The sequence below is a fragment of the Melozone crissalis genome, unplaced genomic scaffold (assembly GCF_028551555.1).
Source record: "Melozone crissalis strain CALT ecotype California unplaced genomic scaffold, PUWL_Pcris_2 ptg000006l_1, whole genome shotgun sequence".
In the NCBI taxonomy this organism is placed as follows: Eukaryota; Metazoa; Chordata; class Aves; order Passeriformes; family Passerellidae; genus Melozone; species Melozone crissalis.
This window is the reverse complement of record NW_026535784.1, coordinates 55257166-55284888: the sequence shown is the minus strand read 5'-3', so window position 1 is coordinate 55284888 and position 27723 is coordinate 55257166. Positions and strand designations below refer to the sequence as shown.

The 27723-nt window shown below is 45.4% G+C and overlaps 1 protein-coding gene across 3 annotated transcripts in view; it reads right to left on the bottom strand.

Annotated features, from left to right (window-relative positions):
• Nucleotides 1-6793: 6793 nt before the first annotated feature.
• LOC128950910 (bifunctional methylenetetrahydrofolate dehydrogenase/cyclohydrolase 2, mitochondrial-like) overlaps nucleotides 6794-27723 on the bottom strand; it is a 37630-nt gene continuing 16700 nt past the window's right edge. Inside the window, exons 8-11 of one of the 3 annotated variants that reach the window (XM_054295960.1) lie at nucleotides 16259-16348; nucleotides 11754-11874; nucleotides 10873-11025; nucleotides 6794-10589 (exon numbers count right to left, since the gene is read on the bottom strand). In XM_054295960.1, coding sequence (XP_054151935.1) covers nucleotides 10535-10589; nucleotides 10873-11025; nucleotides 11754-11874; nucleotides 16259-16348 — 419 coding nt within the window. In that variant the 3' untranslated portion in view covers nucleotides 6794-10534. Of the gene's footprint in view, nucleotides 10590-10872; nucleotides 11026-11753; nucleotides 11875-16258; nucleotides 16349-16918; nucleotides 17143-20289; nucleotides 20638-27723 lie in introns of those variants that run through there. The other 2 variants (XM_054295959.1, XM_054295958.1) reach the window with 2 other exon arrangements.

Here is a 27723-nt window from a genome sequence, read left to right as displayed (position 1 = left end):
AAATGTCAGGCCTGTGTTACACCCCTCTAACTCATCATTAGCACCACTGGGACAGTAACAACCGCACCTGCAATAGACGTTCACTAGAAAGGAAATCATCAGGAACTGGTTTTATTTAAAACAAGGGGCAAAGGAAGCAATGTCAAGTCCTGACCCCACTTGTTCTAAGGTATATCACTGCATACTGCACTATGAACTCAGCTGGGATCCAGATTGCTTTGCAGATAGAGCAGGAGGAAGCTGTAACTTACACCCACTACAGGTGTACCTACAGCCAAGGAGCCAGATAACTAAATGCCCTTGGGGAGATATGAGAGGCATTTGAAGCATAAAGACTGCTTACCTTTCCCTCACCAGGTAGGCAGATAAACACAAATGCCTCTGTTCAATAGTGCCTGACAGTCTGATGCAAGCCCTCAAAAGCAAAGAAAATTAAGGCTTAGAGTAAAACATGGTGCAAGGATGTGCATCCCCAGTGACAGAACACTCCCCATCATCTCCAAAATAAGCAGTTCCAGAGAAGTGCGCCAGTTGGCAGAGGTCGTGGGCCCAGCAAGTGTAGGAGAGCACAGGCTGGTGCTTGTGTGCAGGACAGCGAGCCTGTGTGTTCCACAAGGGCATTCCCAGTTTCCCAGGTGCTGCGCCGTGCTCCGACTTTCAGTCACGTGGCTGCCAGGACACACACAGCTTACCGCATGCTAAGGGAGGGTGGGAGCAATTGGCTTTGCTGCTCCTGCCAAAAGCCTCTATTACTGTATGTTATGAAAGCTCTGGAGAGGCAAAACATTCCTAAAACCACTTTATTAAAATTAGTAACACCCGAAACTCCCTACAGTTGTTTATGGATGGCAGGGCTGAAGGAGGCAAGGAGCAAAGGCAGAGGCAGAGAGGACTCCGCTTTCTCTGCAGCGTGACAGGCCGAGGGAGGCTTTGGATCATTTCAGCTGGATAATTTCAGCTGGCTACTGCAACATTGTCTGCTTCCCCCAGAGGTCACACTGGGAGCAAAGCTGCATTTTCATCTACAGATGCAAAGTGTTAGGTATGGACTAAGTGCTGGTTTACCATACCCCCAGCATCTCTGAACTACCTCCAAAGGTTGTAACACTTTCATCCCCATGGCATCCTTGTCATCCAGCTATCTGGATATTTGTGTGATGGCAGTAGGGAGGCAAGCACAGGGTCTGCAACTTATCAAACATGTGCAGAGGTAGGGACTCCTACCTCTGTCCCTGTGCTCCACTCCTGCCCTTCTCATGGATCACTTCTTCTATGGATGCTGAGCCAGAGCAGCACTGCTGCCTCCCAGGCTCCTCTTGCTGATGCTGCAGTCCTGATCCATACTGCAGAAGGCAAAGTTAAATGTGACCACAGAGAGAGAATAAAGTGTGGAAAACCATCAGGTCATTATATTCCCATGCCATGACTACTGTCCCCTGGGCCTCCTTCCTCCAGGACAGGTCAGAACCTCTGCACGGCAGGCTCAGCCCAGCAATCCATGCTATTCCCTTTGCTCACCTTTAGCACTGGCTAAATCCGTGTTTTCTCCTACCTGGCGCCCAGCTAACTTCTTGCTTTACAAGAGACAGGAACCACATTCAGTCCAGCCTCTGAACTAACAGGCCACCTGAAGCAGATCAAGCTGCTTTTGCACCATCTCACACTTGGTGATATGTGGAAAGCTCTGCTTGTACTTCTCTGGCAGTGGCTTGCATTAAATCACATGGAAGTGTAATTTGTCTTATCTATATTAATTGTAATTTCTATCAATTATCATTTTTGCATTCTACACAGGACCATAGACCCTAGGGGAATTTCTGTGTGGAAAGGACTGGAAAAAAGCTCTGGTGCAGAATAAGAAGATTGAGCAGGCCCTGATCTGCACCTTTTGCATACAGACCTGCCCGCTGTGCCAGGGCAGAGCCGCCCACTCCAAACCTTCCACGGGCCACAGGAAGGACAGGGCAGGGGGCACAGGGGCTCCAACTCTACCCCACAGTGGTGGGATTTGGGTTTCCCTGAGTTCTTTGAAGGATAATGGAATGCTTTCTGCAGGGCTTTCTGCATATGTACTGATCTGCATGAACCCAAGCTCTGGGTCAACAAAGATTATTTTTATGAGAAATAAAGACAAACTTGTTGTTCAACATTACAGAAGCACCTGATATCTACTAGGGCAGAGCCTCAGCTCCTCATCAGCACAAGGTATGGTATGCACATTAAAGTCTGAGATTTTTTTATCAGACACATAGAGGGCACTTCCTGTCAATATTTGACCATGCTTTTCCATGTCACCTGGACACTGATCACAGAAAATATCCTTCAGCATAATAGGAATTCAGCACACAGCTTAAGTGCTGAAGGAAGGATGTGCAAATAATGAAGCAATGCACAATCCTAAACAAATGTACTCCAATGTTTGGAAGACAAAGGGAACTAGTTTCCCATCTGTGTCATGTTTTCTTTCAATGCACATACACAGGACTACTTGTATTGATAGAAACAGTCTCACTTCAATTCACCGAAATTATGGGCAATGCACAGTCCCCAGAAACCTTGTGGCAGCCCAGGACTTGAAGAGGCTTTACCCAAAATGTGCCTATGTACACACACACACTGGGGCCAAGTGCCCCTGAGTTTCTTCCTCCACCCAGGGTTTCTAACCTTCAAGTAGCATTCAGAGTACATGCTGTTACTGTTGCCTTACTGTTGTCACTTTGGCTTGTATCTCTCACCTTGTTCTTGATTATCATGGTGCTTCTCACTCAAGAAATCACCACAAACAAATAGGAATTTTTAAGAATCCCACAGCACTCAAAAGTCATAAACACCTAAATACCTGTGGACTGAAGGCAGTGCAAGTAGCCCGAGTCTGCACCCTCTGAAGGCAACAAATGCTTTATTACAGCCTGCAGCAGGGCTTGGAGTTAGGCCAGAACTGACTGGGAAAATCACAGAGCCCTACTTTATGATTGTCTTGAAAAGCCTTCAGTGGAGCCATTCCACCAGTACATTTCACAAATGCTTCATGGTTTAAAAAGGAATCAAACCAACCCTTACTAGGAATCACCTTTACAACCCTTTTGAAGTCCTTTCAGGCTGCAGTTTGGATGTGGCACCTGAATTACACAAGGACACCTGCTCCTGGCTGGGAGGCACCTCTTTTGGGTAGACCAGGAAGGATGACCCTGAAAGGAACTCTGCTGGACCAGAAGGAAAAGGTCAGGGAGGAATGCAAGGGGACACCCCACTGGGTCAGGGCACCCCAAATTCCTCACTGTCATGCTGAGGTCATGGACACTTCTGTGCAGGTCTTGGAGTGTGTGTGTTGGTGTAAGGTCGTGCCCTTCCACTGCGTCACTCTCCATTCTTCCTGGGAACAATCAGGAAGAAACTCTGGGTGTTTCTTGGCTCCTGCACACACTTTTCACGCAAAGGGGAGCACCTAGCCCATAGAGAACATTTTTTTCCTGCTGTAATCTTGATGGAAAACGTTGTTAGTGATGGAGAAAGGAATTCAGGAGACGGCTGAGAAGTGCCTGAGGGAGAACTTTCATATCTATTTGCACAAGACACGTCGTGAACATGCCACCAAAGTCAAGAGAAGCATTAACAAGGCAAGGGGAAAGGGCAGGAGAATTTCCTCTTTCAGCTCCTTGGGAGTCCTGCCTGTGTTCCAGGGCATTGGTTTGCTTTGGCAAACCTGAACGGCCTGAAAGGGCAGTGCAGCAGTCATCCATCCTGAGACACAAGGCAGATTAAGCTCCTGAATTACTGTGTCAGAACTACAAAAACTTGGTACCTGAGATGCTGAGTTTCCAAGAATCACACAGACAAGGTCACTTGGAGGCCCTCATTGAGTTTGCCTGTCGGAAGAGCATCCCTCTAAGAAACGCCCATGAACATGCAATACCCTAGCCACTTAAAAATATGAGGAAAAGCAGAAAATTCTCAGCCCCATCTTGCATGTTCTGGCAGGGCCTGTAAGTGAAGGTCCCTCTCCCAGCCTGCGTTCCTGACTCATCCTGCCCAGAGGCGGCAGACCAGGGATGCACTCAGGGGAAGTGCTCGGGTCCTCCCTGTGGCGAGGCTGCCACAGCTCCCTGCGAGGCCCCGCTGTGGCCGTGTGTTCATTTTACTGCAGGGGTTCCATACTGTTGCCTCCTTATTGCAAAAGTTTCAGACCTTCTTGGTGTTTCTCATGGGCTGCTCCTCAGAGCACTGACTCTTTCTTCTTCACAAAGCAGCCAACTGACTCCAATTCCCTTCTCAACCAGCCACCCCACTCTTTTACAGACTCTTCTTCTCACTGGTTACAGCTGTGGCCTGTTAGAGTCAGGCCTGCTTCTAGTCTTTGATAATTAGCCCAGCTGCAACTCCTTAGGGGTAAAATTACTTTCTACCCTATCTTTATTTTCTTACATTCTATCCCCCTACATTGCCACACAGCCTCTGAATTCAGTGTTGGCACCTATTAAGGCAGCTCCTGGAACAGTGCTTCCGGCCAAACCCGCTGCCGGGCTCTGCCGAGCAGCCAGTACGAGTCAATAAAATTCTCTCCATTGCGGGATTTGCCATAACAATAGGACCAGCCTTACGTACTGAAGTGATGTCAAACAAATTAGCTTTGCCCGAGTTACTCAGACATTCCTGCAAAGCTCAGGCCTGTCCTCTGGTGTCTTGAGCCTGGCTGTGCTGTTTGCCAGAGGGAGCTGTGGAGAGGCCTCTCTGCACAACAGCCTTGGAGAAGGAGGAAAAAGGAAGGTTCTTGCATTCCCTGTGCCCCCCAAAAAAACCTGAATAACAATTATAAAAAGGGCAAAGAGCATAACAGATTTATGCAAAGAGCATAACAGGGGAAATGCTGCCATGCCACATTTTGCTCAGTCCTAGCCAGGAAACACAGCTGGCATTTGAATATCAGGTATTGAAAATGCAGTAAACTGTGTTTCTGCTTATTAAAGGACAAAACACCTTCATAGAAAGGCAAAGAAATGGCACTGGGGAATCTATACAAGGAAACTTCCTTGCCAATACTAACCAGATAAATTCAACAAGAAGTTTTGATTAAAAATTAGCATTTAAGTGACTTGGCCTTAGACACGGAATCAAAACCTCGCCTTTGGATACCTTTAACCTTTTTATGAACTAGAAAACTGAGCCCAGAGCTAAGGCAGGTGACCATTCACAGATGGCCCTAATTCCATAATGGGGCAAAACCCCCAAACCATCAAATGGAAAATTCCCCCAGAATGGCTATGCAAGACATACCTCAACTACCAAGTTCAGCTCATCCCAAACTGCTCCAGAGAATAAGCATTTAGAGCAGTTTTAACCCTAATTTGTCTGTTGAAACTGTGTCTCATGGGCTATTTTTATGTTTATACTTATGAAAAATGGAATTAGAATCTTAATTTGACTCAAGCAACCTCTCATTTAGAGGTTTGCTTAACCACAGGCCATGGGCTTCATACCAAGTCAAACCCTGCTCTCAACCAAACCCAGCCTGTGCCCCAGCTCCCAACCCTGGCAGCCACAGGGAGGGAGGGAGCTCTTCCCTGCACAGCCAAGAGCCAAAGGGCCCGGAGTAGCAGAGCTCGCAGAGCAGCCCAGTGAACAGTCCCCTCTCATGCACACCTCCTCCAGCTCAGCCAGGTCTGCTGCTCACAGAACCTGCTCTCCCTTCCACTCAGTTCAGCGAGAGTAGGAGCAGCCCCAAGTCTAGTCACAGTACAAGATTTTATTGCTGTCATGATAATTAATGACTACTTACACTGAGATTTTAATGAGTACCTGCACTTTTTTGCCTTTGTTCTTCAACTGGGTCATAAAGGAGGAGTCCCAAGCGGTTTCCTGGATTTGCAGTACAATAGGGACCTCTACAGGCGTTTCCCTTCTCCAAGCAAGGCTCAGGACAGGTAAGAGCAGCCACACCAGAGCTCTGTGACACACAGACCAGGGAGCAGCCAGCACTGGGTTCCGTGCTAGCATTCACTGAAATCAGCAGGGCTATGAAGACCCTGCCTCTGACAAGGCTGGAGCTGACTGAATCCAGCTCTGACTGAATCGGAATCCTTCAGATTATTTATCGTGCACATTGTCTGCTCTCTAGTACTTACACTTTGCTATGATACTTTTCAGGACAGCTCTAAAAGTTAAAACACAAATAGTAAATCTGCACTCCTATCACACAAGAGAAAACTGACATGAATATTCAGAAAGAAATTCTAGCTGTTTGCCCTCAAACTTGCATGTTACCAAATCTGACCCATCTTTCCTGTCTCTTAACACTTACTGTGTTACTGATCTACCCAAGCACCATTTCTTAAAAGAACTCGCAGAAGAATAACGAACATCATTCTCAAAGCCTTGCTTCCTAGGGATGGTCTAAAGGCAATCCATTAAGAACTGCAACCTTCAGGGGCAACAGGAGTTATTCTGAACTTAATTATGAAATCAATGGCATTACCAAATTAGCCTTCTCCTTGTGGGATGCTACAGTGTATTTCATGGACCAGAAATGAAACAAAACATATAACAGGTACAAAGAATTACAAAGCTCTTCTGCCAAGAGGAATATGATTTTTTGGGTTTGATTTTGGTTTTGGGGTTTTGTTGGAGGTGGAGGGGAGAGTTGGAGTGGGTTCTTTGGGGGGGGGGGTTCAGTCTTGTTTTGGGTTTTTTTTGCATGAAGTTCAGAGTCACTTAGAAGTGATTAGTTTCACAGCTGGTTCTTAGCACACAAACACAAGGCAGGGTTGCACTGCTGCAGCAGCACCAATGAGATTTGTACTTTTACTGTAAGTGGGATGGAGAACAAACCCTGGTGTGTCATTTTCCAAATATACTGTGGGCTACTAAGAATAACAGAAAACCTCCAAGGAAAAACTGTCTCTTACCTGTGTGCCAGCCACCAGTGCCCCAGCCAGCAGGAGGGACAGGGACACTGTGCACTCAGAGCATCAATTCAACTCCTTACACTTCCCTCCAAAACCAAATCAAATGTCTTTAAAGCCATCTTGTCCCCAGGCTTACATCCCAGTGTTTGCAACAGACCTTGCTGGGATCAGGGAAACTTGTAGGCCACCCACACAGCTGAGCAGAAAATGGGAGCTGAATACAGGGAAGATGTTCCAGTGGCAGCCCAGCACACCCGCACAATGGCTGCAGATGCCAGTGGAGCAGGTTCAGGACTGGGTAGCTTAAGGGCAACCCAGCATGAGAGATGTGCTGCAGCAAAAGCCAGTGTGGTTCCACCAGCCTGGATCATTCACAGGGGAAGTGCTCTGTCCTTGAGAAAGGAATATCCTGGTCTTTGATGTCTCTGGTTTGCCGCCCCTGCCAAGCTGCTGCCTCCCACAGCTGAAGCAGCCCTACCTAAAAGTCACATAAAGCAGAGGCTCCTCTTGAAATGATAGTTTTTGGCACGTGCAGCTGGAAAGGGAAGAAGAAGCTTATGACTCTCTTAATTATGCCACTACACAAAGAGTAGTGAGCCTGATAAATGAGCTAGGAAAGATGATCCTGATCCTCTGACAGGCCAGTTCTGCAGGAAATTCAGCATCGTAAGCAGCAGCACACCATTCCAGGCTGGCAGCATCTGTCACTTATCAAGGAAGGGCTCAGCAGGCCTGACTCCCTGCAGCAATGTGAGGCCATGCAGATTCCCTCAGCCCAAGTGCACCGTGAGTCAGTCAGGCAGCCATGCCTCACACACAGCTGGGGCCTGCTCTGAGGCTGTGCTTCTGCAGGGTGGGCACACAGCACCCAGGGGATGAGAAACACTGTGCTGGAAGCCATGACTCCACTCGGAAAAAAGAGAATTAAAATAAAGCAAGCACCTTCTTTTCCTTCCTGCCTTGCCTTCTTCCCATCGTCATCTTTCTATTTTATTCTCATGCTGTCCTGACACCAAGTCTCATTTTGCATAGCACAGGCTTACCTGGTGCTTCACCTTCCACTTCCACTGGCAAAAAAATACCAGCAAACTCTCACTTCCAAAGCCTCCTTGGGCCTGAAAGACAACTAGAAAAACATTTCACTATGTAGTCTCCTGCTGAATTGTGGCCCTTAAGTAGACCTTCCTTTTCACTTACGAGTAACCAAACTTGAAAAAAATCAGAGTATGTTGCTGTAGGTACAAAATGGCTCACTGCAATGAGTAAAACCAGTGAAAAGGCACTTGCACATCCTGCAGGGCACCTGCATGGCCTCTGGTACACAAGGGGTGTAACAAACATCAGTAAGAGAACGTGCAATCAAAATGCATCTCTCCAACAGTACTCTTTGGGCAAGGTGAAGTCCAGATGTTCCAACTCATGCCCTTAAGAACTTGTGTGCCAAGTGCACAGACCCCCTGAGGCAGTTGTGTAGGGTGCGTGTCTGCTCCAAGACAGCCTCTGCAAAGGAGAGGGGTTGGTCCTTGGGAAGTGAATCCAACACCAGCAGTGTGAGCACAAGAGACAACTCACTGGGGAGAGGCAGATTCACTCATGTGACAAAAACCCTGAGGCTTTTTGTCCTTTAAATGTTCAGCTCCACCATTTTCTCCTGAGACCAACAAGCAGGATCTCTCACCTGTGTTTTCCTAATGACATGCACATCTTCCATTTCCATGTGAGATGGGTGAAGGGTGTTTTGCATTTGTGAGGATGTGCAGACTGTAATTTATACCTAATTGTCCTCTCACCACATATGTGTGACACAAAATGATAGGGCCACTACCAAAAGCTGACTTGAAGATAGTCACAAGCACAAGTTACCCAGCAGTGGAACTTAAGAAAAGGTCAGAAGAATGGAAAAAAGCAAGCAGTGCAAAGATTTGAAGATTTGACTGGAGATGAAGAAGACAAAAAGGCTGAGGGATGAATACAATGGTGTCAATGTGCAGAGGAGTGGTGTCCATCCACTTCTCACCAGCAATCCTTTTTGTGTGTGCATATGCTGCTTGCTCCCTCTGTTACACGGGATTCCAAGCAGTGTGTGATGTGCTGTTTTATTTACTGGTATCACAGAGCCAAGATGGCTCAGCTACTGATAAGGATGCCCACATAAGAAGCCCCTGAACTTCAGACCGTTGACATGCCACATGCACCTTTACCCTTTCAAACCCCACCTTTCATACACATTTCAGCATTGTCACTGTAGTCTCACAAATACACAGGTTTTTTCAACCAAAAACATGCATCCCTCTTGTCAAAATTAACTCACATAACCAAAAAACTGAACTTTCAGCAGGGCACCTGAATTTTGGAGCCAATATGACTCCACAAGACTTCAAAGTACCAATTGCCTTTCGCTGGTAGATGGCTGAGCACAGCAGATGAGTCTACAATGTGCAACAGCTGAAATGAAAATGTCTGAAAGCCATCTCTAGTCACATCAGCATGGCAAACACTCCAGCTGTCTGTGAGACGTCCCAGTTAGTGCCATCATCTTCAGAACCAATTTTCTTCCCTTTTCCTTGAACCAAATCTTTGTACCTTACCAACTCTTTGTAGATAAGATGAATGGAACCAAGCATCCGATATGCAATCTGTTAGTCCAGGGTGGAACTGAATCCCTAAAATAATTTCTTATTTGAGTGGTTACATTGTCCCCATAATGTGCAAATGGAATAGAGAAAGTCTGTTTCCTGGGAAAAACTGTAGTGAAGTTTCATATCAAAATTCCAGCTTCTCTAGCAATTCAAGTCTTGTGCAGGAATCAGGGTGCAGCAAGGCAATGTTCTGCCTGAAATTCCACAGAACTGAGGACCTGCTGTAGGATGTTTGGGAAGCAGACAGTTCTTTGTCACAATCACACTCCACAATCCATTTTGAGAAAGGTGTCCTGTTGCTTTGCTTATGAAAACAATAAGAACATGCCATGCCCAGAGGTGTCATGGTCTGATTTTCCAGGAGAATTGCCTAGTCTCTATATTTTAATTTAAGGATGGTTTTGAGAACCAGACACTTTGCTCAGTCCAAAACATTTGTTGTCCTTTATGGCACCAGAAGCCCATACATGGCCCAGCCCACCAAGGGTAACCATTGGGTTGGGAGAGGACTGTTTATCCACACACAGCCAGCAGACAACAAAATCAGAACCCAAATGGTTAGTGGTCAGCACATGATGTCCAGAATACAGCTCCACTATGAGGGAGGTGGTGCTTATCCTCCAGAGGAGATAAAAAAAAGAAAAAACCAAACAGAACACACAAGACCAAAGCAGAACACTGTATGAGTGCTTGAAATGACTGAAAACAGCTAAAACCAACCAGTCCTTCCCCCAGAGCAAACACTAGGCACAGGACAGTGCTGAGATGCCTGCAGTGTCCTCAGCTGCTTGGGCCTGGGGACCATCCACCCTCACCCAAGAGAGGAAGTCTTTCTTCAACCACACCCAGAGCCTGTCAGTGCTGCAGGAGTTCCCTTGGCACGCTCCTTCGCCGTTCCCTCGGGCTCATCTCCTCGGCAGGGCCGGGGCACCTGTCCCATGGCGCGGGGGCCTTCCTCCTCAGCAGGCAAACCGGTGAGAGTTCCAGCACAGGGCTTCACAGTGCCGTCTCACCCACACACACCTTGTAGGGGGATTGCAGTTTCCTGCATCTGAAGCAGATACCAGCATGTGATTTGCATCAGCCAAACCTGAAACTGCAGCAGCCTCACAGAACCAAAATCTAGTCCCCTAACTCACTTGGGTAGCCCAGAGGAGCCCCACAGTTCAGACAACTGCACCACTGGTAGATCAGAAATCAGAAGTATAGAGAGTTAGTTCCTTGAAAATCACACCACAGGTTAGTGGCAGGTGAAGACACAATCCCAGTGCCCCTAAAACTCTGCCCACTGAAATTCAGATCAATGTAATCAGAAGACTCCAGATTTCCCATACCTCTTTCTTACATAGCAGTAGATGATGGCGAGTATTCCACTGGTCAGTATTCCAATCCCAATCCCCACAGCAATGTAGCGCTCATAAGAATTATGTGCATATGAATTTAGTGTTAAATGTTCACACCTCTCTCCATTATAACCTGCAAGGCACCTACAAAATAAATACACATCACGCAAAAATCATTCAGAGCTTGTTTCATTTTCTATTTCAAATACATATTAGTTTACATCAGTTTCAAACAGATCACAAGAAGTCTAATCAAGGAGGGGCTGAACCTGCTGCTCACTCAGAACCTCTTCCCTCCACCAAGACTACCAGTTGTCCCAGTTTATCTAGGTTAAAGCTGGCTTGAGTACTGCAGTCACAGCAGCAACACAGTCTAAACATCCCCTGGTTGTGCAGGGTGTGGACCAAGAGCACTGTGCTCTGCAGATCCTCAGCTGCTGTTATGTCTCCAGAGGCCAAGGCTGTGCACTAAGCATCCTAGAGAACTATAAGGACACCATGGTTCTGGTTGGTATGGAGCTGTGGAATAAGGCAGTTAGAGCTGATATGTTGGAAGGTGCTGTTCCCTTCTTAATACTCACTGTGAACATCTATTGATTCCTCTACTACTAATTCCAGTACCAGCTGTGATTTGAGATGCCACCATGGCAGTGACCTACAAAGCTGTGAATTCCCCCTCTCCATTCCTCAGTTTTCCACTAGCACAGTACTGCAGCCTTGTTTGCGGTCTTGAAACACCACAGCACTCAGGTCTGTGACAAAGTTTAATCCTGCAAATATCTGACTGACACTGTGAAGCTGCACATGCAGCACATGAATAATCAATGCCAGTGCCATTTTTGAAGCAGGGTATAACAGGCAGCATTCCTTACTTGCATATGGGCTTCCTCAGCTCACTGTGGAAGGCGCACAGCCCATTGATACAATAGCTGTGGTGCTCCTCAAGGCAGGTCTGCATCAGCTTCAAGAGCTTTGGCTGCTCTGAATAATCTACTGTGAAACAGAACAAAGTCATGTTACTTTTAGGACAGAATATTGTTTGAACATATTTTCACACTCGGAGCAGAACAGACAATGTGCAGCAAACACTCCGTATGTCAATTTACTGTGTGGTGTCCCGTGAGCTGGTTCAGTCAAGCACTGAACAGAGCAAGTTTCCAGACAGTCCAGCACAGCTTTGAGAAAGCACTAACTGCAAATAAACCATCCGCTCCTGAGCAACATGTACAGAAATTACTATGGGAGATTCACACAGGGTAACATCAGCACTATCCAATCTGCAATGCAATCAGAAAAACTTCCCCAGTAATAGCAGGGGTTTAGGACACAAGGAGAGCACTGAATTACTCTCAGTATCCTTCCCAGGTGGGATTCAATTAATAGCAAATTTTTCCTTGTCCCAAGACAAACTATTGCACTTCTGGTGCTCCTGCCTATCAGATCTGGGTGAAGATGAATGGTGGGACTCCTCCCTCCTCTCCCTTCTCCGTGGTTCAATGTTAGCTGAGTGTCCCAGGATAGTTTTAAGCTGCCAAGACTGCCTGGTTGGTTCTGCTGTGCAAAAGCACAGTCCATGGCCAGCAAGGTTGTGAACTTGCGCTGAATTCTACACAACTGAGTCAGCAAGCACACTTCTCACACAGAAAACACTACCTTATTCCCTTATTCACGGTGGTTCAAATGGGAATAAAGAAGTCACAGGAACAGGGGTGCAGCAGGTGAGGAGAAAGCTCCAAAGCTTTGCCATCACTGCAGGCATCTGTTCCAACTGGTCTCTCTACCCAGTTCCAGGAATCACTGGTGGGGTGGGGTATCCAAGCAATGACTTGCTATTTCAGGGGACTGCATCAGTGACAGCTGAAGGTGATTTCCTAATAGAGGGCATGTCAACAGCAGCTTTCAGTTATGACCACAACAAAAATAACATCTTGCAGCAAGGTGACAAGGTCTACCCAACAAAGGTGACTCAAAGGTACAGCAAGCAGAACCCTTCCTTTCTGACTAAGTGCTGAATCAAGGTCTGGAGATGGTACAATCATGGAATCATTGCCACACACACAAGCCTCAAGCCTCCTTGAGGGCAACTTGTGAGCCCACCACACACTTGTCAGGATTAACAGCACCAATCCCCTAAATTCCCAATCAAATTCCAGTCTGAACCATCTAACTGCAGGAACCTCCATTGTGTGCTCTTCTAAGTAGTTTTTGAGGTTTTTTCCTTCCTCCTCTCTGCAGCTTTATCTGAGGCGACAAGCAATGGCAAACAGCTGTTCTCACTAGAGCAGCTCTCAGCTTGAGCTGTGAATGATGTGGTTTGGACACCCAAAAGGCATGATGCTATCACTGACACTCAGATCAAACAATTCCTTTGAGAACAGTGTCTCTCAAACCTGACAGAGTAACCAGACTCCCAGCTTAGCATGAGACCTAGAGAGAACAAGTGACAATTCAGGTCTGCTTGAAAAAATGACACCTTGGCTTACTGCACTTCCTCAGAAAAGCTACAGAGGTGGGAGAAGCATGTCTTGTTTCAGAATTAACTTCTAATGGCTGAGAAAAGGGCATCTTAGCCATCCTTCCACAGAGAAAAAGTTACCCCCAAGTTTCTCTTCACACTATGGGGCCTAGAAACACAATGCAAGTGAGGAAGTTGGTGCTGGCTAAACAGGAGTTTAGTGTCCAGCTCTGGCTCTTTTTGGGCTACTTCTGGGAAGGCTGCTGACAATCTCTGGATACAGGCTTGTTGGCTAAGAGTACAGTCAGCCAAGGACCAGGCCTTAGTGGGACAGACTTCAGGAAGGAGTTAAGAAAGGGCAGTTTTCAGGATGAAAAGACAGATTTTGGGGCAAGAGATGGATGACCCTACTGGCTTCACAGGAGAACTGTACACTGCTCTCTGATGAGGAAAGCACAAAGGAAAGCATGTGGGCAGCAGAGCTGCAGGGCTCAGCATGCCAAGGAGATCCAGGGTGCCAGAGACTCTCAACAGCCCACTCTGGTTAGGTCTAAAGTACCTGCAGAAGAGCTACCTAAGCTCCACAGGGAAGAGTTTCAGAAAACAGACAATGGCACATGCACACTTTTCCCAGGAGCCTCCTCAAACATTCAGGCACTAACTGTTTTGAATCACCATTTCAGCACAAAGTGCACTGGAAAACCACTAAAAATATCCTTCAATGGGAGACTTCAGCCAGCATTTCCCACTACCCAAAGTACTGCTCTTCTCCTAGGCCCTGAGAAGGTGTCTATTGCACAGGTTTAGCCTTTCATTTCCATTTCTTCCACGAGGGGAAGAAAGAAAATAAACATGAGGAAGGTACAAATTCACATCCCAGAGGCACAAAATCCCCAGCCACCTCTACCCCAACTTTGACCAGATGGATTGCCACATCCCAAAATCTCTCCTTGCTCATGCTAGCTCTGCCGAGAGGTGGCAGACTTCCACCTACCCACACTGCAGGAAACCTGGCTTTGCGCAGGCACAGGAACCCCTTTCCCTGAGTGCCAGTGTCATTAGAAACCCAGGTCAGCCCGGAGCAGCAGCCTGCCTAGAAAGCACTTGAGACAGACCAGCACATTCCTCCTTCGCTGTCAGGAGGAACAGCTTGGTCCATTGTGGGTAACATCACCTATTAAGTCTACACACAAAAATTCCGTGAGCCAATTATTTTGACATTGCAAAAGTACAAATTACCTCTGAAAGAATGAGTCTCAAAAACAAAAAGGATGATTTCCTAGCCCACCCCAGAGCATTATGTTAATTCCTATCATACTGCCCGCCTAGATCCTAAACAAGCTGTTGAATAAACAGGTCCATGTGCCCTTTCATGTCACATGAGGAGAGAGAAACATGCCATGTAAGCACTTGACAGCTGCCTGCAACTGAGTCATTCAAAGAGATGCACCTGGCAAGACCTGACACGAAATCAGGGTTACAGGTACTTGGAAGCCTGGGCTTGCCAAAACTAACAGACTGGCAACAAAAGGAGTCAGCCAGTAAGACCATGACAGCTCAGTCCACAAGTATGGTGCATCAGGGAGGAAAGGCAGTGGGAAGGAGGAGGCAGGGAAGGGCTCAGTCCCAGCTCCAGAGCCTCCTTTACTACCTTTGAGTGGAATTCTCTTAAAGGAAAATGCTGGTGTCCAGTTGACTACCACAGCTCCAGGTGCAACAAAAGTTCACAGACTACTGCGGACATGGCTGTGACCCTGTAAATAAGTCTCCTCTTTGTTGAAACATGACCCATTGCTCCTGCTTTCTAGAAACAACACTAACAGGGCACTTAACAAGCCACAGGGTATTTCCACTTCATTATCCTCCTGTTTGCTGTATGCAGCTCAGCAAGAATCATGTCACAGACTAAACCAGACCACAGTGCTGCACTGATAAACCAAAGTATTGTGGTCAAAAACCAACACCTTACCAATTTCACATGCATACAAGTGTGTGTATCCACATTTTATGTGTATATGTATAAGGAACCCACACATACAGTATGTGTGTGGATGAATGTATATGTAACACTCTGCCACTACAAGAGATCAGAAATGAAAACAAAACAGCTGGACTTGTTATGAGAAAATAATAAAAAGCTTATGGATCTACTAAAAAAGGCTTGGAAGACGTCCTGTGATGACTTAGAATTGACAGAGGATTATTTGTATGCAGGTTTATACACCTTTCAAAGTACAGAGACACTAAAAAGTATCGCAGTTAGATTCCTCTCCTCCTTTACTGACCTGCCAAAACCTCATTCCCAGATGGCACAGCTCTCCAAAAGCAATGACATCACCAGCATCTCAGGTAACATCAATGCAGCTGGCAGGATAAACACTGCTCTGCTCTCAGAGGTTGGCAGGTAAAAGAGCCTGAGTTCACATTTCAATCAGGAAAGAGAAAGGAAGAAGAGAGAGCCAGCACTCAGATGAGAGCTGTGAAAGCCCAGACAGCCAAAAGCAAAACTGCAACAAAAGACAGAAACTACTGAGTAACAACTCATGACAGGCATTGCTTGACTTTGTGCCTGTTCCTTCTCACTTCCGCTCATTCAGGTGCGTGCTGAGGACAGACAGAAACCAAGCACCAGGTGAAAGTAACAGAAATTGGACATCAGCCTTAAAATGTATCCTTCAAATCATGACTGAACTTGAGTTCAATGATCCTTCAGCTGCTCATTGCTGAGCCTATCCCAGCTGGGTGGCAGCCCTTACTCCAGAGAGGCTTCAAAGGCTCCATGAAGAAATCAGCTTGTCTCACAAATCCCACAGTGTCCAAGGGATGGAGCATCACAGATTTTGCTGGAAGTTTTATTTTGTTGGTTGGGTTTTTCCCCCAGTTGACAGATTAACAGAGACAAACAGAACAAAAAACCAATACCTTCAGCATTGTTTTTTGTCCAATTAATCCGTAAGTCCGTGCTGAGGGATGAAGCGGTAATAGCGGACTCTTCACTCAGTGCCCCCATTGCTGTGTAATGCAAATAGATGCTTACTGGAACAGAAAACTCTGTATCTATTCAAGGTTCATTTCACCCAGAAAGCACTTCATACAAGATGCACTTCAAACAAACCCCAGAGAAGGCAGCAATACAATAACAACTCATTTAAAACATTCTAGCCTCAAACTTCCTTTCAACACAGCATAATTATGATTGTGGGACAACAAACGATGGCTTGCAAGTGTCCCAAAATACAAATCCATCCTATTTTCCATTCTATTATCCTGCACAATTTACAGCACAGATACATGTAGCATAGTACAACCTTACACCTATTTACCAGTTCAAGTAGCTTATTTTCAGAGTCTAAATTACACCCCATCAGTTAAAATTTCATCCAGGTTTCAAATGGCTGAAGTAGCTCTGCTTCCTACATCTCTGCACACCTCTCACCCCACCACCTATTTCAGAAGGAGAAAGGCTTTGTTTCTGTTTAACAAACCCTGGCACCTCACAACACAGAAAAGCCTCTTCCAAACCTACCTTTCAGCAAAATATAGATTAGCATTCCAAACGCCATGGCAGCTGCTTTAACACCTTCTCAGGTCTTCTTTCCAGGTGGCTTGCTTGCTGTGCTTATCTGTGCTCCCGTGTTTTCTCTTGCACTTATACTCCAGGAAGCGTCATCTCCTGTTCTCACCAATCAAGAAAAGGTGCATCTGGTAACAACCTAACCCCCGGGGCAACCACACATTTATTTAGGAAACTGCTATTATCTTGCAATGGCATCAGATTTTCTTTTGAAACCCTGGTTTCCTATTACCTGTGGGCATAAAGGTGCAGTTTTAGAGCGAGACCCAGAATCTGACAGTGCAGAAGAACAAAAAAACAGCCAAACAAAGGTGAGCCAAACAAAACACGACTGAAAGTGTGGTGTTTTTTTCTCCTCATAATACAGGTCTTGTATTACTTCCAGAAGGATATTCACCCTCAGGATGCTACACTGGAGTTCAAGTGCAGACACCAGTCCCTGCTCTGCTCCCCTGTTCCTCCCATCTCTCAGTCCCTGCCATCCAGAAGAGGAACTGCGGGAACAGCTAGTGCCAAGATTAGGAAGCGATGAGGCACAAAGATAATGGATGGTGTTCTTCATCAGTGGCTGCCAGCGGGAGGCCTTTGATCCCAGGCCCTGCAAGCCCGAGGGCTGTGCTAATCACTTTCCACTCAGCCTGGCTGGGCACAGCCCGGGAAACCAGGCAGCCCACCAGCCAGTGCCAGGCCTGGGATTGCTGGCTAGAGCTGCGGGGCACAAGTCCAGACCTGGCCAGGCACAAGCAGTGACACAGGCTGAAAGAGCAGGTAAACTGCTGCCTCCCATAGCAGCAGAGCCCTTCATTTCTGCCAGAAAAGCCCATCTCCGCCTCTCCAAGAAGTGACTATGCTTAATGCAAACACTCATACTTGTTACACAGTGTTTGCAGGGTCTCTAGAACTGACCTGTCAAACATGCTTCTTGTACTAAACCACTCTCCACAACTCCAAACACTGTACAGCTTCCTTGGTCACAGGCAGATTGGGACAAGTAGGACTGGTCTCTGTGAAGGGTACTGATGTGCCCGGACTAGAGCAGTTAATTGGAAAATCCCAGTTCAGTAACACACTGAGACATCCACAACCTGACGGACCAAAGGAGCAGTACATGGCTCACCTCAGCAACAACTCTCACTTCCTCAACTGTGAGCTCCAAGCAGCAAAGACATTTCACAATTTTTAGATTTTAAAACCCAAAGCCTTTTAATAAGTGCCTTGGTAACTCCAATCAGCTCACATCCTCCCTCTCCATGGCATTCTCCTCAGTGATCCGTAGGACTACATCCAACCACTTCACGTGTTCAGGGAAAAACACAAGCTAGTTATGCATATTTTAATTATGCCCTTTCCTGCTCATGGACTGCATTCCAGGAGGTTTTTCCCTTCCTTTGCTATCCTAAATTACTGCATGCCTGCACACTGATTGAGTGCGACTTGCACACTCCCTGGACGGACAGGAGTGTTTATGCCTACCCGGATAACCTCTGCTATCAGTCCCAAGCAGGGATGAGGTTGGTGAGCCTTGCTTTCAACATTCAGCTGCACAATGGCAGCTTAATCTGGCCTGAATCCGAGGGCTGGCTTTGTCATGAGGCAGCACAGCGGGTGCGGTAGGCCTGGGACAAGGCTGCAATGGGCAAGGCTGTGCTCTGTCTGCCGCAGGGCGTTTGTCCTTGGACAAACCTTGACCAGGTCAGGCACACCAGCCTGCTTTCTGGGTTGTCTAATGGGCCCTTCCCTCTGGATGCTCCCTCTGGATGTTCTCCCAGCAGAGAGCACTCTCATGGGAGCCTCCAGCAGCTCTGCAGACAGCATGTAGTGGAGCCAAGCCCAGGCCCCACAGGCTGTGCTGTAATGCTAACCCAGCTCCCACAGGATCAAGGGAAAGGCTTACCATGCACAGTGACCTGCTTGGAGGGCATGACACAGGCAGGCTCACTCAAGGAATACAAGCACAGTGCCTTAAATGGCTACTCTGACAAAAATCACAGAGATGATCACAGTTAAACCGAAGAAAACAAACATCAGTGCAAACAGATGGACACAGCAATGATTGAACACAAACAAAGGAAGAACACAACCATGCCCCAAACCACATCAACAGCCTCCAGCAAGACCAAGGTAACAGCAAACAAGTTTTATTCCATCTTTCAGACATGGGTTGATGAGTCCAAGTACAGTCTCCATAGGTGCCTTCATCCTCCTACCACTTACATTACCACATAAATTTATATTACCACCTACATTTAAAAAGACAAGCATCTGCACCATTGGCATTGTATATTTAGCAATAATCCTGTCAAACTTGTGCAAACACTGTGCTAGAGCAAACTCAAAATCCATCACAAGAACAGTGAGCATGGAAAGGATGCTCCACCTTGACTTATCACAGTAAAGGCATTTTCCCCTTTAACAGCAAGGGAACTTAACCACAGTCTTCTTCCTTCCCCTTCCAAGTTAACTATAGCCCAATAGCAAACACCTATGGCTCCTGATGAAAATAAATCAGTAATCCTGGTGCAGATGTAGACATCCTAACTGTCTACCAGTGCCTTCAGTGGGAATGTCACCATGCACACATTCAGCTGAACTGGCATCTCAGCAGTAACTGTTCTAGATCCATCCAAGAAACAGCTTTGGGAATAGAGGCACACTGATCTCATCTCACGTGCTCTTCTCTAACCAGCAAAATACTGTGGCCATTGAAGGCAAGGCTTAAAACATGGATTAAAAAAAGCCCTCTTTATGCAGTTTTGAAAAATAAGAGAATAATTAAATGGCTTAAAGTTCTAACACAAATATTTCATGAGGGATAAAGCTTTGGTTTTCTCCTCCTCTTGATCTCCTGCCACACATATATGTTGTACATGTAGAGAAGTTTTAAATACATTCCATTCAATTCCAATCAATTTCATTCCATTCTGTCCAATTTCAATCAAATTCAGCCCAATCAACTGGCCAAGTTTGAGGGGTTTTTATGAGATGGCACTATTAGGCACCAAAGCAACTTGCCCAGACATAGAAAAAAAATTACTCCAGTCTCAATTCTAGCTACTTATTCACACTTACCTCTTGCAGATGTTTCAAGTCAGAATTTCACCAGCATTCAAGCTTGACTCTTTTAAAGCATTTACTGAACATTTGCATTCATGTCAGCATTACTGCCTGGCCACTGCTGGCTCTACTCGTTCAAAAAAAGTATTTAAAGACCCTGAACTACATCCAGAGTGCTTAGTGACCTCAGAACCCAAACCATGTATTTGAAAGATATTTAGCATGTCTTAGTTTTTATATTGTTTGAACAGGTCCCAAGTGTTTACAGGACCTTGATAACTGCCCCAATACATAAGTTGTAATTTATGCTTTATTCTTCATTCTCCAACACCACCAACATACCCGTGTAGGCTGCATTCTCCAAGTCGATTTTGCTCACAATAAGTCAGTAGGAGGAAAGACAAAGTATCTGAACATTTTATAAACCATCAGATTTAACATACCTGACATGTAAAAATAAATACAAGGTAGAAATAAATATATTTATAGTAAAAAATAAGTGTTTTGTGTATCAATAAATAGAACAACCCAGATTCTTCTTCCAAGGTAACCCATTTGCTCTAGTAAATGAGCTTTTTAGCGACCAGGAGTGTGTTCTTCAGAAGCATTGCAACAGTCATAGGTCCTACCCCTCCCGGCACCGGAGTGATAAAGGCAGCCTTCTTCTTCACTTCTAAGAGAAAAGAGAAAAAGGCATTGACTAAGAACACTTCCAAACCTTTTTTCCCACATATGCAGGAAAGACTGTGACTGGCAGGTACTGCAGGGAAGGGACCAGCCAGGGCAGAAGCTTGACTGCAGCCAGGGCAGGGATGGAACAGGGCCAGCATCGGGGCTGCAAGGTTCTTCTCCTAATGTGAATGTATCACCCAGGGCTAGTTCTGGGCCAGGGCTGCACAACCTGTTCCAGCTGATCTACCTGCAGCACCTTGCCCTCTCCCCATGGCAGCACAGGCCTGTGCTCAGACAGATGGAACGTTAATCCCAAGGAATTCTTTTGGTAAGGGGCAATTTCTGCCCATGTGACACAGCTGACCAGCTGTCCCAGGAACATCTGTGTGACTGGTGGTCAGGATGAGCCCAGGAGAGCAGCATGGATGTGCATCACCCCCATCTGTCAGCTGGGACACCACACCTCCAATATCCAGGAGGGCTATGGAAGCTGGGGATGCCATTCTGTAGGTAAGGAGGTGACCCCCCCCCCCCAACTCTGTTCCTGAGGAGCAGCACGCAGAGCATGAGATTGCTGGAACTACTGCCATCCACAGCAGAGCAGCAGCCAAGTCACCTAGTCAGCCTCTGTCCCCCACGTGACAGAGGGCACACAACCAACATCACGAATGGTTTCAAGCATCAGCATTTTTAAACTCCCCAGTACAACCTTTTCTACCCTGCTTCTCACATGTACAACACCTGTGTGGCCTTTTACTCCTTTTTGATTGGTCAATGCACCTCAGCATTCCCTGCTCATTTTCCTTTAATGATGGTCACCTGTTTTACACAGCTGCACCCCATTAGGGATGAGGCTCAGCCACATAATCTGTTCTCCTACACCACAAGCTATAAAGACACCCTGAGATCATGGAAAGAAACTTGAAGCTGGAGAGAGAGAGTACAATTTTCTGTTTGATTTGTTTTTCTGATTCACACTAGAGACAAGGACAAGAGTTTTCTTCAAGGAAAAAAAACAATTCTAGTGGCAGAATTCCCATTGCAATTTCAGCCATAAACACTCAGTTCCTCCAGAAAAGACATTTTTTAAGATCAGTTTTACTAGGGTGCCTAGGTTAAACCAGGATGCAAAGGGGCGGGTTCTTTGTGAAGTATCACAAAGGAAAATCTTACTGAAGTAGCTCCAAACATTAGTCATGTTAGACTATTGAAATTCAATGTACACTTTGAGTGCATTTAAGTTAACCTGTTTGTATGAGGAATTAATACAACACAGCAATAAATCCTGGCTTGATCATCTTATCTACTGTACAAAATGCCATTGATCAGAATTATAGGCTGTTGGCAAAGGAATTCTGCTCAACTTTGTAGGAATTCACCTTGTTAAAACTGAGAGTCAAGGTTTTTTTAGGGCACCACCATGAGAGGATTTTTTTTGTTAGTTTGGGGCTTTTTTTGGCTTGCTTAGTAATAAGTTCTTGGTAAATCATTCCCCACTTAGAGCAGCTTTGCTTTTTCAAAGACTCACACACAGGAGACACCTAAGCAAGCATAACTGACAGAAACATTCAATTTTACTGCAGTCCCTACAAAGCAGACTCTGCCTGCCTATCAGAAGAGATTAAGAGACTGAAAACTAGGCACCTGGCTTTGGAACAAACAAGATCACTTGCTACTCCTTTTAGTGTATTTATCTTGAATCTCTGGAATCTATGTGGTGCTCAACTGTCAGGAATAAGGTCTCAAAAAAATATTACAACAGAATTTGAAAAATTGGACACTGGGGGTTTTGGGAAATGATATTCACTAGATTTGAAGAGCCAGATATAAATGAAATTAATAAAATGCTGTCTGAACATCCCCCATGGCAGGGAACTCATGAGAGCATTTGCAAAGTTAACAGCAAATATCTCACTGAATTAAAGAACAGAAGATCAACCCTCATTGAGGAGAGCCGGTAAATACAACCAGGAAGGTTTTAATTGCCCTGTTGACTGGCACCACCAGATATACTCTTAAAACATATGGAAAGGAAATCAGGCTACAATGTGGTTTTTCTTCAGATGTAAAATTCAACAAATTTAATTAAGATATCATATGACAATTACTTCTCAATATTCTCAAACACAAACAATTAACCTTTTTAATAGTAATACTATTTTGAAGTACCTACCATTTCAGAATGGTGCTTAGAGTTAATACAGTTACTATGAGTTTTCAGATTAATGTCATAATTATTGAAACATACCCACATCTGAAGAAAACACAGCCATTCACACAGAAAATACTGTAGGCACTTTAAACTGAAATATGATAGTTTTCATGGCAATGTTACCTACCTCGTTTCATGGTGTTATTCAAACTACTCCCACCTGACCTACAAAGAGGACAACCCACAACCAGACCTTGTCTTTCCTCAGGAAAGGTTTTCAATGCCTGTCAGGTCACTATCAGGTACAGCATGCATTGCCTGTGGTGTTAGTAACCCTACCCAGCAGGAAACACACAGTGCACTGTTTCCCAAGTTTTTGGGGAATTCCTCTGCCCATATTATACCATTATGGAAATCCCTGTGGAGGGGCGTGGCAGAAGCCAAATTTCTTGTCAGTTAGCATAAAACCACCCAGATAGCTCATGCACAAAAGCTGATCCAGATTTTGGAACACACAGGTGTCTGTGCTGGGGAAATTGCCATCTGATAAGTTTCCATTGGTAAGAGTAAATACAGATATGGTGAATGCAATTTTCCAAGATGAATGCCAGCAACCAAAGGGGGAAGATAGCTCGGCCTCAAAAACGTCAATAGACTTTCCTGGTCAAGTGAAATAGGCCCAAGCACAGTTCTCAGACACCACGTAAATGTGTGACTGATCTCATGTAGGCAGGTGAGCTGGTGTGCTGTCAGTTCCATCAGGTCCTGCTTCTGCTTCTCAGGAATGAAGTAACTTTCAGTTACTTCAAAGTAAATAAGTCCACAGCTTTTCTCCTGCTTTCTCCAGATGGGCCCTGGTCTCCCAGGCCTTCCCCTGACAATCTGGAAAATGCAAATCAGACACCTATGGGGGAGGAGCTGCTGTTTTGCAGCTTCTGTAGAACCTTGAAATCTTCCTTTGATTCTTCAGAAGAAATGAAATGTAGATTGTTTCCTTGAAAAACAGGATCCACTGCTTTGGAGACAGCCCTTCATTCCTAGGTTCCTTTAAAGCTGAGGACATCAGACACCTAATAGGGTTAATCACACAAACCAATGGCAAGTCTCAACCTGAAGGCAGTTCTGGGTCCTGTGCATCTGCATTAAGTGATGCAGAGTAATTCCTGCCTAAGCACTGTTTCCACACGGCTTTACGAGTCCCTGTAAAGCTACACCAGATCCCTGCAGCACTGTCCAAGTGTGAAATCAAGTGCTCAGCAGCCACACTAGATATCCCATGTTCTGCTCCACATGTTCTGGGATTCTTCTCACTATGCACTGTGGGACGCCAACCAGCAAGCATCTACCCCATTTCTCAGAGTTCCTGCTTCTTCTCATCCTTGTTTCTCTTATTGTAGCTATTTTAACTGCAATATAAAGGAAAACTAAGGAATTCTGGTGCAGAGCTGTAATTCCAACAGTGTGTATCAGTGACACTGCTGAACAAGACCCTCTTCTGTGCAGGAGAACCTTGACAGGCCATGCAGCGGCTCACTGACCCCAGTTAGCCAGCAGCCTACTGGCTTTTGTCACAGCCTAACACCAACCTTCTGATTCATTCCTTGCAGTCATGGAGCACAACAGGCAATGGTTCCCCTAAGGTCTGCAGGGCAGTGATGTGGTGATCTGATCACACAGACTGGGCTCTTCTCCATGGCAAAATAAACGCCAGATCTTTGAAATCAACTGAGAAAGGAACTAACTAAAGTTATAGCAAAAGCATCTGGAACATGCACATTCTGTTTCTGTGACCACTGTTTGGGAAAGCTGCACAGGGAGCTAGTTTGGAAAAGATTCAAGGAGTGAGGAGCAGCCTGTAGCCAGGCAGGTACCGCAAAGAACGCAGAGAGGCAGCAAACACCGTCACATACAGTGGCTGTCACAGAGGCCAGGTTTCCTGCATACTGCTGCCAAGGCACACCTGAGGACCACCACTTCCACTAATTAATTGGAATTGAAGACTATGGTGGGTAATCCTATGCAGAGAAAATGCATAATATAGGCCCATCACCTCAGGCCACATCAATCACCTGTTGGAGCTCTCTCTTCTGCTCTTCAGCGCTGGCAATCCCTCCCTGCTCATGGTGGCACCAATTCTCCACAATCTTTCACACTGTCCAGTCAGAAAAAACAGTTCTCATGTGTAAAGCCCTCCACTCACATCACAACTGCATCACCTAAAAAAAATCTCACACAAAGGATACCTTTTCTACATAGGCATCTAATCAAGACCTAACAATCAGCACTGCTGTTTGTCAAAAATCTGGAAGGAAGTGTAAAGAAATACAAGCAACTTCGGTTTCATTGCTATTTCCAGTTCCACTTGCAAAGATGAACCACTACTGCAGCGTATTAGTAGCCTGCTCTACCAGTTACTCCTGGAAATGATGCTCCACCCAAAAGAGCTGTTTCAGCTAAATCTTCTGGGTAAGTTGTTGCTTTATTTCATGTTCCTGGTTCTTGTAGCCCTCCTCCTCCCTTGGCATTATAGTTGTGGCAACAAAAGCGTATAAAACAGGGCCAAGTGCACCCACACACGCACTGGGCTGCTCAGAGAAACAGATCTCCCTTCTGTAACTGAAACTTGCTGCCCAAAAGCAGCTAAAATGGCACTGGGGATCACACAGGGATGCCACTGCTTCTCCTCATTCCTGGCACTTCACTCTTCCTCCTGATGCCTCCACAAGGGAGGACAGCCACTTCCCAGAGCATAGAATTCTTAACATAAGCAGGGATTCTCCATACGCTGTGGTAGTTTTACATGAAGAGTAGCACATGCAGTTCCATTTATCCCTGCAGTATCAGGCTGGATATCTCAGTGCTTTGCAGCTGACCTCCACATGGACAGTGTTCTCCTGTCTTGCTCTTTTAGATACCTGGGAACTGCACAGTAAACTATTCTGGACCAAGCAACTACTGGTTTTTGATGTGCACGCAGTTTGGAGTGTCAAAATAAAGAGGACACGTGGGGAAATGGGAAATCACAAATACTGCTTACTAAAGGCATTCTGTTAATTTCACAAATGTGTACATTGAATTTAACAATGACAGACAAAAAAGAAATTAAATGCATCCTTTTGTTGTTAAAGAGATAAAAATAAACTTAACTCTCTCACCTACCTTGCAGAGATTAGAAGATGGGATCCAAGTACTTGCAAGATAAGCAACTGAATCAAAACACCTTCCACCCACCTAATAAAACTAATTTCCACTACAGGAACATTTCAGCCAGATGACCTGGTGAAGGAAGACATTTCCCTCTAGTTTTTGTAAACGAAGTTTGAACTGATTGCCCACTTAAACCTCTCTCTCCACAGCCAGATTTTTCTCCTGAAGTGGATGAAGAGACAATACATACTGGTGGGCTATGTGATGTTACACAGGTGCCACATGTCAAGACAGCCATTTATGTGCCTAGCCTCAACCTGCAAAATCCATTTCCACTCAGGCTTAAATAGAGTTCCAGCCAAGTGATCAAAGAGGGGAAAAGGATAAAATTATTTGCTACACAAACTTGCTGGCTTGTTCCATTTCCTAACTGCCAGATCAAGTACTTGCCAAGGGTGGTTTACTTGCTAGTCTTCAGAACTGTATACACTGGGATGATTTTTGTTGTTGTTAAAGATTCAGTGAAACTTTCACCGATACCAATGAACCAACAACAGCTTCCCTTTGGCAATGCACAGAGAAATGCTACTTGTAACTGCAGTGGCATAATCCAAGCTGAAGTTCCTCCCTCTTTTTTGGATCTTCCCTCCCCCCAGGTGAAATCTCGAGAACAACCCACAGCAGACATGATGAGACAGATACAGCACATTGCTGAAACTCTGAATCATGGCCTTGCCACTGAATCGTCACCTTTATTGCAGGCACAAGGTCCCGTGTTTGAAGAGAAATAAACAAGAAGGATGCAGGTTCACGTGAAACGTTCCCAAAGTTACAGCTTTTGTACTCCCCTACCTGCTAAAGATAACCAAATACCTGGAAACTGTCTGTACTTCAGTTCAGCTCTGAAAACAGAAAATAGAACCTTTTCTTTGTGATACCACAAATCCAGGCAGGATAAGGGGGAATTTTTTTTTTTCAAGCTGTCCTCCAAAAGGTTTCTTTTCCTGGAGCCCTGTTGCACACATCCAGTTACACATTTCCAAACACATTCCAAGACAGTCGCTCAGCTATATTCATGCAGGTAATTTCACAGACTTTAACAGACAGGTAACATGCATGATGAATAAAAGCAGCAGGGAACTAAGGGAGTGATGTAATTAGAAATACACACAGCTGGCTAAAACCATTCTGAATATAATTAAGCTTTGAAACATTATGCCAGCCAAGATGTTAATAACTGTGGAAAAAAACCTGTGGGTGATTTTCATACTTATCAAAACAAGGAACTGTTGAGAACCATTAATAATGTGGGTAAATGCTGTCTAAGCTTCCCACACTCAACCCTGCCAATAAGTGCAACAATCCTGCTATTCCAGTCTGGAGCTCCTCCAGAGCAGAGATATTTAATCAAGTTACATTGTGAACTTGCTCTGCAACAAGTTAAACATAAAAAGATCAATATGTAACAACAATTTTTATCTGTTAGGCTTGCCTGGACTAAGGTGTTAAGCACTTTAGACGAGCACACATTAAACTTTAGCATAAAGCACATTTCTAAAGCCAAGTTATCATTTTCACAGACAAGTGTAGAGGAGGAGAACAAAAAGAGGCTTTGAGAAGCTGTGGTTTAATAATAGTTGCTATGAACAGCAGGAGACTCTATGCTTGAGAAAGAGCAGAAATTGTTTTCATTGATTACTTTTCAAACATTCCACAAACTCAAAAGATTAAAGGAACTGGACACAAGCACCTTCTACACCAGTGTCAAAGAGCTCATCTGTGTCTCTT